At 44.6% G+C, this 9903-nt stretch overlaps 1 protein-coding gene across 2 annotated transcripts; it reads left to right on the top strand.

The window, feature by feature from the left end:
• The first annotated feature begins 916 nt into the window (after window positions 1–916).
• LOC119301812 (bZIP transcription factor TRAB1-like) lies at window positions 917–4716 on the top strand. 2 transcript variants are annotated; one of them, XM_037578789.1, is made up of 5 exons: window positions 917–1043; window positions 1152–2139; window positions 2336–2407; window positions 3098–3127; window positions 4171–4716. In XM_037578789.1, exons 2-5 carry the CDS (start codon window positions 1213–1215, stop codon window positions 4243–4245), a joined length of 1104 nt encoding a protein of 367 aa, XP_037434686.1. In that variant the 5' UTR covers window positions 917–1043; window positions 1152–1212; the 3' UTR covers window positions 4246–4716. The 2 variants fall into 2 exon arrangements, with proteins under 2 accessions (XP_037434686.1, XP_037434685.1); XM_037578788.1 differs by having other exon boundaries at window positions 4168–4716.
• The last annotated feature ends 5187 nt before the right edge of the window (window positions 4717–9903 follow it).

The raw sequence follows: 9903 nt of genomic DNA, 5'->3' as shown, positions 1-9903 counted from the left end.
CTTACGTTAGCGGTTTGCTCGCTAATATTTCAAGAGATAGAGATGACACGTACCTCACGACATATCAATGTTGCCTCATTGAAGACGTGTCTATCTAGTCGTTCTTCGAAACGTTCAAGAGGACATGCGTCACTCAACTACCGAAGAAGAAATAGATAGAGCGGCCATGTTTTCCTCGTCGAGCTAGCGGTTCCCTTACGCAAAGTTGTGATGAAGGGTTGCATCATCAACCACGCAAAACCGGCAGCCCCATGCGTGAACCATGGTGACTCCATTATGCGGCATAAACCCTGGGAAGAGTCGTTACTTGGGTCTCCGCAAGTGTTTTCTACATCTTTTTTTCGGCCGTTTGTCGCATGTAGAAAAGAGAATGAAGATTGTACACAACGGATTTGACAAAAGTTGTGCATTAAGTGGACTAGATCGGTCGATAGCGATGCGCAAGTGTTCACCGACAACAACATTTTATTCTTATTCCATTCACCGCTTCCATTTACTGACTTGTAAAATGGCAAAATAGGTTTTTAGTTTGGTTATTAGTTAAACTACTCCAAGGTTTTTCATCTGAAATATTGATGTTCTCTTCTTTGGAAGAGAAACATTGATGTTCTAGTAGAAAACAAAACATTCACATTTTTGTAAAGAACAAAACCCCCTGTAATTTTGCTGTACCCAACCCGGCAGGTCGGACCACGGTGAAGGGAGACACCAACCACCACCAACAGCGGGAGGCTGGGCGCGGGGCCCCACGAGTGCAGAGCCGCCCTGGCCTCGGGGATATTTTTGTCCGGAAGCCGCCATCGCAGCAACTGACGGAGCCAGCGCCTCCACGCGTTGCCCGCTGGTTGGCCCACAGGTCCCCCTCGAGGCCCCCGGAGCACGCCACGTAGTATTAACCACCGGGGCGGAGGAGGGAGGAGCGCCCCCCTCCCGCCCCACTGCGCTGCCCACGACGGCCAGACCTCACCAGGATCCTCTGCGCTGTGCGCTACCCACATTTCACACCCACACCGCAACAAACTCGTCGTCGCCGTCGTCGCCAGGTCTCACTCTCGCCACCCTCCTCGCCTCGCCTCGCCTCTCACCCACCAGGCCACCACTCTCTTTCTCCCTCCCTCTCTGTCTGTCTCATCTGCCTCTGGCCTTTCCAGGAAACGCATGTGACCCGCTGCGGCCTGAGGCGAATTCTCTCCTGGTGTCCGTGTCCGTTTGATGCTCAAGGAGGACAGGTGGGGAGGGACGGAGGGGATCATGGACTTCAGGAGCAGCAACGGCGGGTCGTCCTCGGAGCGCAGGCCGGCGGAGGGGGCGCCGCTGACGAGGCAGGGGTCCATCTACTCCCTCACGTTCGAGGAGTTCCAGAGCACGCTCGGCGGGGGCGCCGGCGTGGGAGGCAGCGACCTCGGGAAGGACTTCAGCTCCATGAACATGGACGAGCTGCTCCGGAGCATCTGGACCGCCGAGGAGAGCCAGGCCATGGCTGCCTCCGCCTCGGGCGCGGGCGCGGGCGCCGGCCCGCCGCCCACGTCGCTGCAGGGCCAGGGCTCGCTCACGCTGCCCCGCACCCTCAGCGCCAAGACGGTCGACGAGGTGTGGCGCAACCTCGTGCGCGATGACCCGCTTCCGGTGGGGCCGGAGGGTGCCGAGCCGCAGCCCCATCGGCAGGCGACGCTCGGGGAGATGACCCTGGAGGAGTTCCTGGTCAAAGCCGGCGTGGTGCGAGAGATCCCCACCGCTCCTGCAGTGCCGCCCCCGCCCATGCAGCCGCGGCCGGTCCCTGTTGTCCCTAAAGGCCCTTCCTTCTACGGGAACTTCCCGAGCGCCAACGACGCCGGTGCGGCGGCGCTGGGGTTCGCGCCGGTCGCCATGGGGGATCTGGCCATGGGCAATGGGCTCATGCCGATGGCAGTTGGTATGGGAGGCGCCCCTCTGGTTGTGCAAACTGCGGTCAACCCGGTTGATTCTGGCAGCAAGGGGAGCGAGGATCTGTCATCGCCGTCCGAACCAATGCCGTACTCGTTCGAGGGGATTGTGAGGGGGAGGAGGACTGGCGGCGGCGTGGAGAAGGTGGTGGAGAGGAGGCAGAGGAGGATGATCAAGAACAGGGAGTCCGCCGCTAGGTCCCGCGCCCGCAAGCAGGTATTTTTAGCATCTTCTACACAATTTATGCATTCTTACTTACTCTTGAAGCCATGTTGAGCTGGAGATATGATCATATATGGAAATTCCATTTCAGTAGTTCATTCTGAAAGCTGAGTCACTGCTCCTCGTGTTCCTTGTGCCTGCTGGAGTTTCCTGTTTTGGTAGTAACAATTCAATTTCCTTATCTGCACAGGCTTATACAATGGAGTTGGAAGCTGAAGTTCAGAAGCTCAAGGACCTGAACCAGGAACTGGTGAGGAAACAGGTAACTTTTCTACAAACCCTGCCATTGGACATGCTAAATCTGCTACTTCACTGCATTTTGTGTAAAGGAGGATTTATAGCATACACTCTGAAGTGGATAGTTTCAGCCTGTAGACCCCACTGGTAGCTATTTTGCTTGTTTTGTCCATGTTGGCATCAGAGTGTTGTGGAGCATTCACCATGACCTGTTCCTTTTTTATCTTGGTAAAACCTGTTTGTCAGAAACATTCCATTCTTTGAACCCAAGTGTGGTATATTCAGTCTCTTTTGCATTAACCTTTGATATTCTTTGAACCCCTGTCAGTCTCACAATAATAGGTTGTTGCAGTAACTTCCCTAATCAAATTTTAGGGTGATGGCTGTAGTCTCGTATTCAGAAGTGTTGCATCTAATTTCACCCCATATGTTTTCGGTTACCTCAAGAATGTAGCATATGGTCGTGCAATGTAGCATATGTTCGTGCATAACGGGGCACTCTTTTATATACATGTCGCAGTACCAAAAAGCAGGATATCATGCTCACAATTCATGTTGTTGTGACTTAGTGATCCTATTCTCCTAGCTTATATCAGATATTGTTGATGTCTACCAAAATCTCCGTCCATAGGACTATAATACCATACTTAAAACAAGATCAATAGCTCTTGTATTGTGAACGTGGCACTAATCGTTTCTTTTCATCATGGTGCAGGCAGAGATACTGGAAATGCAGAAAAGAGAGGTAATTGATTGTCTCTCGTCGATCCCAAACTTTCCTATTTCTATGTATAGATCAACAATTTAGCCTATTGTTTAGTACATTCCATTTTCTTATGGATGGCTGAGTTAGACATCGCGGTACTAAGCATGCCTTTTCCAAAAAAAAAAACATGCCTTTTCCATTTTCTTATGGATGGCTGAGTTTTTTCGACAAAATGGATGGCTGAGTTAGTTGCGGCAGTACTAAGCATGCCTTTTCCATTTTCCAATGGATGCTGAGTTAGACGCTGCAGCACTAAGCATGCTTTTATAACATCAGTAACTGCATATCCCCTTTCTGTATGGTGAATCCAAGAAATTGCTCAAGTATAAGCTGTACTTTCTATGTCAATGTTTTTCGATGACTTCACAAATGGGTTAGCACTAAGTTGATCTTTAGAATGACATTCTACAAATAGGTTAAAATTACTAAATTCAGAGTTAGAACAGGTGACATTATTTTTCTGAGATTTAACTGAATTCTCAAAATTATTTTACAAGTTTTTTGACCTGACACATGTGTGGTGTCGAAGTCGGTGGGGTCCTGACAGGGGCCTTCAGCTTGTTACAAATTCTTTAATCGTGTAAATTGCAGAATAATGCAAAGATGTTTTGTTAAATTAGAAATAGAAAATTAAATGAGGTATTCCTCATCACAGATTCATTCAGTATCACATCTAGGTTCTAAAAGGTGAAATTTACTAGGAGTTTTTTTTCCGCAAAAGAGGATAACCCCCGGCCTCTGCATCAAGCGATGCACACAGCCATCATATTTACTAAGAGTATTTAGATATTTATTTAAATTGCATGGTTTAAGTTCCATTTCATGCAAACTATCACATAAAGAATGAAATGTGTGAAATTAAAGCTTGTCTATCTTCATATGTGAATCAGTTTATGACATATCGATCTTTTCTCACAAGGAGTCGTCCTATGGCCCCACACAGAAATAGTCTATTTCATAGAACTTGAGATGTTAATTTCCAAAATCTTGTACTGACGGGAAATTGATCTGACTGACAGCAGGCCCCTGAGATGAAGGATCAGTTCGGACGGAAGAAGCGGCAGTGCTTGCGAAGAACGTTGACCGGCCCCTGGTGAGGATCGAGGAGTCAATTGGCATCGGCATTCCACCGGTCGACCTGCTTTGTACATATAATTCGCTCTATTGTAAACCGATGATGGACCAGACCTGTGCTTGGTTGACCTGCTAGCTTCCTTTCTCGTGCTGCTTCAGAGACCGCTGACCTGTAGGCTAGTGTGTAGTCGAGGAGGGGAGCCGTAAGAACCGCTGTAATCTGGCAGTCCTTCAGAATCTAGTGTGTAGAGCTTGTCTGGGTTTGCATAACATCAGTCTTCTTCTTCTTCTTCTTTTTCTAACTTTGCGCCGTAGAAGACTAGCTAGATAAGTTGGGTTTGAGTTTCAGAGGTCGATGTAAGTAAGCCATGGGATCCGAGAAGCATCCTACACCCGGCTTCATGTTTGGCTAGTCAACCGAAGTTTGTATATCCTGTTGGCTGTAGTTTTAAGACTTGCTTTATGCTTTCAGCGGGATATAGGCAGACTTGTCACATTTTGAATGTGTTGCTTATATCTGCTCCTGTTAATCGCCTGGGGTTTTATCAAGCACGCTTTCATCTGAATGTGCCTGGATGCCTTTGCGGCATAGGTTATCTTAGAATAATGGTATAGGATGGGATCACATTCATTGGCATATGCTAACCCGGATGTAGATGCGGCATAGGTTATCCTTTTCTGAGGGATTGTGTCAGAGTTTTCAGACATGCCCAAATCGTCTGTGTTAGCCAGTATTATACGTAGCCTCTGTACATGTCATTGTATCTTGTACTATACACTTTATACACTATATATATATATATATATATATATATATATATATATATATATATATATATATATATATATATATATATACGGTGGCGCTATTCTGTGCGTGCGCGCAGAATGCCTTTGCGTACACTCCGGTCCTAATTAGGTAGGCACGTCGCGTAGGAGCCTCTCCACCGCTAATTAACTGAGCGTAAAACTCTGTGAAGAAAAAAGTAAAGTATTTAATTTGGTTACCATATGTGGTCCGCGACGTCTCTATTCTAAGCTCTTTAATCATTGACAGTAATAGAACCATATAGATGGTAATGAATTACTACATGTGCTTTGCCAAGCAATGAATCTGTCGGCTCATGTTGCTTACATGTAGTAATGAATTACTACATGTGTTTTACTCTCAAATTGTTAGCAGTAATAGGGATAGAATAGATGGTAATGAATTACTACATGTGATTAGAAAGCAATGAATCCCTCGGCTCGTACTCCTAGTAAAACCATGTTATATGTGGCAATGAATTACTACATATGATTTGCTCTCAAATTGTTAGGAGTAAAAAGGATGGTTACCAAATAATAGAGATGGCTCGTGGCATTTGTTAAACCTAGCAAAAAAACACGCTGATATGTAGTAACAAATTACTACTTTGCTCTTTTCGTTGTAAAGTACACTTGAAAGATAAAAAATGAAAAATGATGCGTGAGCAGTAACCCAATTAATATTGTTACTATTTTTCCATAGCTTATTACTATACACCATAATTATGTGACAGACAGAGAAGCTACAGGTGCAGCAGTAACCAGATTAACTTGGTTACTATATTCTCTGATGATTTTACTATCATCACAAGAAAAAAAGGTAGTTATTCCAAGCAAAGGCATGTGTAGTAACCTTTTTTCTACCGTTACGATGCTTTCAATAGGCGGAAGGCAGTATGGCTAACTTCCTGTGGCAGCAATGCGCGCAGCCTGGCCAGCGCGCAGGATAAACGATTATGCGCGCTATTCGTCACTCTGGGTAAGGAATTTTTATTCCTCACCCCAACCCATCACGCAATGAGTCAAGCCAGCATGCATCCACGTAGGAAATAGAAGGCTTGTGAGGTAAGATTATCCTCTACAGAATCTGTGGAAACATCACAACGAGAGAAGGGAGGTGAGGTAAGATTTGGTTGGCTATGAAGTAAGATTATGCCAAGACAATCTGTCCATGCGCCCAAAAAGCACAGTAAGAAAAGTGAGACTGCGATGTGAAGTTACGGCATCATTTTTTTGGATAGGCTGCATTGTCCGTCAGGTTTAGACGCGAAAAAAGGATCTGTTCAGCATTAGCATCGCTGCTTTGTGTCATTCGTGTTATTACTCTTCAGACGCATGTCCACATTCTTCCTGAGTGGATTAAAATCGATAATAACTATTTTAACGAACTAAAGTTGAGCACTAGGAAGGACTTGGCTTGCCAAAACATGACACCATTCTGATTCAGGCAAAGATGGTCATGTTCATAAGGGCTGCTCAGATTAAATCCCTCACCTTCTGAGCCGAACTATTGGAGTCTACTGAAGTGTCACATCTTGTTTGGATGGGCTCTAAAATTTTGGCATGCCAGCCCACCATTGCATCCAATTCGCTGGTGGGACGAGGGTGGAGGTCTCAAACATTCATGGCGGAGATCTCATTTTGCATCTTACAAACATGCCAACAATTGTAATTGCAGGACCAACAACAAGAGCATCCTGCCTTTGTACTTCCACACTTGTATCCGGCTTAGCTTTATCATTCTCAATCATCCATTGTGAATCCTCAATTACAGAAAACAGAACATTTAATCAAGAAAAGCCAGAATGTCTTGATGATCTATCACAAAAATATCTAAACACTAACCACTTAACTAAAAAGTGCAGATTTCTACGAACCGCTGAGCTTGTAAGCCTGAAAGAAATGATATGACACTTGATTGAGCCAGACACAGATATCCTTAAATGAGGTGGTATGATAAATTACTCCAACCAGAACCACAACTACTATCAATATTAATACTCTCCCAACCTGAATTAAAAAAATAACAAAAACTGAACTTACATAAATATTGCAGATCTAATACAAATTGGAACAGCTCAAAAGTCTACTGAGACGACCACATTTTATTTATTCTTGCACACATCTAGTACTACAAAATAAAGAAAACCCTACGGGTCAGTGAGTCAGTGTACATAGAAGTACCAAACTATGCTGCATACCGGAGTAGTATTTCTGAGAAATGTCTCACTATGACCTATACGGATTTGGTGATCAGAGACTTTCTATTTCATAAGAGATATACGAGACGTAATCACCTGGCTGTGCAGTAGACAATCTAGAACAAACACAAACACAGACTGTACATGGTGATGTTGTAAAACTAGATACAAAGCATGGTGATGCAAAAATAACATGTTCATCTATTATCTGCTTAAAATTTTGAAAACATAATAAAACTATACGTTCAAAAGGATTCCAGTATGAACTATTAAATTTCTAAAGAACATTATATGCTTGAAAGAACAACAGTGTTAGAAATTCCACCAAAATATGCATAACTAGTAGTGAAAAATTTCAGTTAGAAATATCACAATGCAACGTGATATTCGGATTTCAATTGATTATAAAATCAAGTACCAAATTATCCACTTGAAAATGTTAATGCATACGCTCCAACCTTTCAACTCGAATGATATATTTACTAATGACCACAACTGTATGTACAAATTCTCTCATCACTTCCAGCAGCAACGCAGAAGGGAAGAGAACCGCCAGGATATCAATAGACAAAAACTTTTGATATATAAATCTCATTTTACACATGGGCAATTATCCTTTTTGGTGCGCAATAGATGTTGTTTCTGCAACTGTGCATTTTAGGGAGAGTAGGACGGTACTGAGCTTGCTGGACGATTTGACAGTGATGACCACCTTGAATGGATCTGGAGCAGTCATGAAGGTGGGGGTGGCAAGCATCATTCCCATTAGAGCCCTCCTTCTATTACCTTGCAGAGCGAAGATGAAATGGGAATGGTGGCGGCCAGCCGCCGCCGCCATGACACACGTGGCTAGCAGGATTTACCTCGTCGACTAAAATTTGATGATAGAACTTTTGATTTCTGAAACAAATAAAGCCAAATGAAAATAGTAAGACAGCCTTAACTACTAAAAGCTTGCAGAATTTAGGCTTGAGCTACATAAGCAACATAAATGGAAAAAACACTAAAAATCTGTAGTTTATCAGCTCCTTGGTGCATTCAAACAGTTAGTGAGCACCATGTGAAGTGGATTAAAGAACACAATTCTGCTTATACATGAATATGTGTTGAAGTTGTAGAAATTGAGCTCTGAGGGCTCAAACACAAAATTGGACTCTGCCTCGGAGGCTTGTTCTATGAGGTAAGCACTTCAGATGGGCCTCCCATGAAAATATAGTTGACACTGAATTTGAAAACAATGATTCGCTTGAAACCCCAAAAAAGTAACAACATAAAAAAGTTGTAACTTCTTACTACAAAAGCAAACAAGACCAGTAGCAAATGCGTACTCTCCTTTCCCTTACAATACCAAGCTGCAAGTTGGTTTTCAGAATACCATGACAGAACAAAGAATTTGATTGGCCTCCTTTAAATTTCTTTCAGTTATGTAGACTAATTGAATTAACCAAGACAAGCTCCTACAAGTAAGCCATCATTCACAACTTCAGGTAAAAATCAATCACACAATCATCATAGCTTTATCCTATTCTGATCCACCATATAAAAGAATATTAAATAATTGGATCGAATAGTTAAATGCATGAAATGGAGAGTTTGAAGCAATGGTCATATTTCACAATTAAGAATGCTCCTACAGTCACGAGAATCACCTGAAGCTCTAGTGACTTGTGACTTGTGAGGCACCTGAAGCTCTAGTGCTAGAGGAAAATTGACGGGATCTGTAGCTAGGTTGGGCCGACACAAGTAAATAAAATTTCCTAACCTTGTGACTTCTGAGGCACCTGAAGCTCTAGTGGCGCTGAGTTACCTAGGCCGCAATTGATTCCAGCCGGCGCGAGTTCTGGGAGGCAGCCTTGTCAATTTCAACTGGAGATGAGGTCACAGAGGAGGTCGAGCCGCCGCATCTCCTGTTGGCTGCCGCCGCGACACACAGCCCTCCTCTATGCACACTGAGATCACCGAGCGGCCGAACCCCTGCCTCCGTCGGTCAGGACGAGAGAGAAACACAACATGGCGGAGGTAAAAATGCCTGCTCGGTGAACTTGTCGAGCTATCCATAGTGATCAACGTCGTCGAGGTTACCCGCAACCACGCCACGAAGCCTCCCGCGGGGCGGCCGGCCGAGGAGGCCACCACCAGCCACAAAGCCTCCCTCAGCACTGCCCGCCTCGACCCCGTCGCCGGAAAACGGGGCCGCGCCAATGCCGCACGCAGCTACCGCTCGCCGTCGAAACCTCCCATCGCTTGCCCCGTTTGCAGTTAGAATAGGTCCAGAAACTGCAGGGAGTGGGTTTGGTCCCAAAAAACCGTAAGCAACATAAATAAAAATGGAAAATGAAATACATTGACCGGGGAAAGGAGTGGTGCGACAACCACACCGAGACCAGGTGCATCGGAGGGGAGCGTTTCGACCCGGGTGAAGAATTACTTATTCTTCACCCAGGGTGATGAATAGACTTTCTATACACACACACACACACACACACACACACACACACACACACACACACACACACACACACACACACACACATATATATATATATATATATATATATATATATATTGTGTGTGTGTGTTACTATTCATCACCCAGGGTGCAGAATAAGTTATTCTTCATCCTAAGTAATCTTACGATCATTTCATAATTAAGTTACATTTCGAATTCAAATA

This window comes from Triticum dicoccoides, chromosome 5A, assembly GCF_002162155.2.
Source record: "Triticum dicoccoides isolate Atlit2015 ecotype Zavitan chromosome 5A, WEW_v2.0, whole genome shotgun sequence".
In the NCBI taxonomy this organism is placed as follows: Eukaryota; Viridiplantae; Streptophyta; class Magnoliopsida; order Poales; family Poaceae; genus Triticum; species Triticum dicoccoides.
Note: the sequence above shows the minus strand (reverse complement) of the source record. Positions and strands in the feature narration are given on the sequence as shown.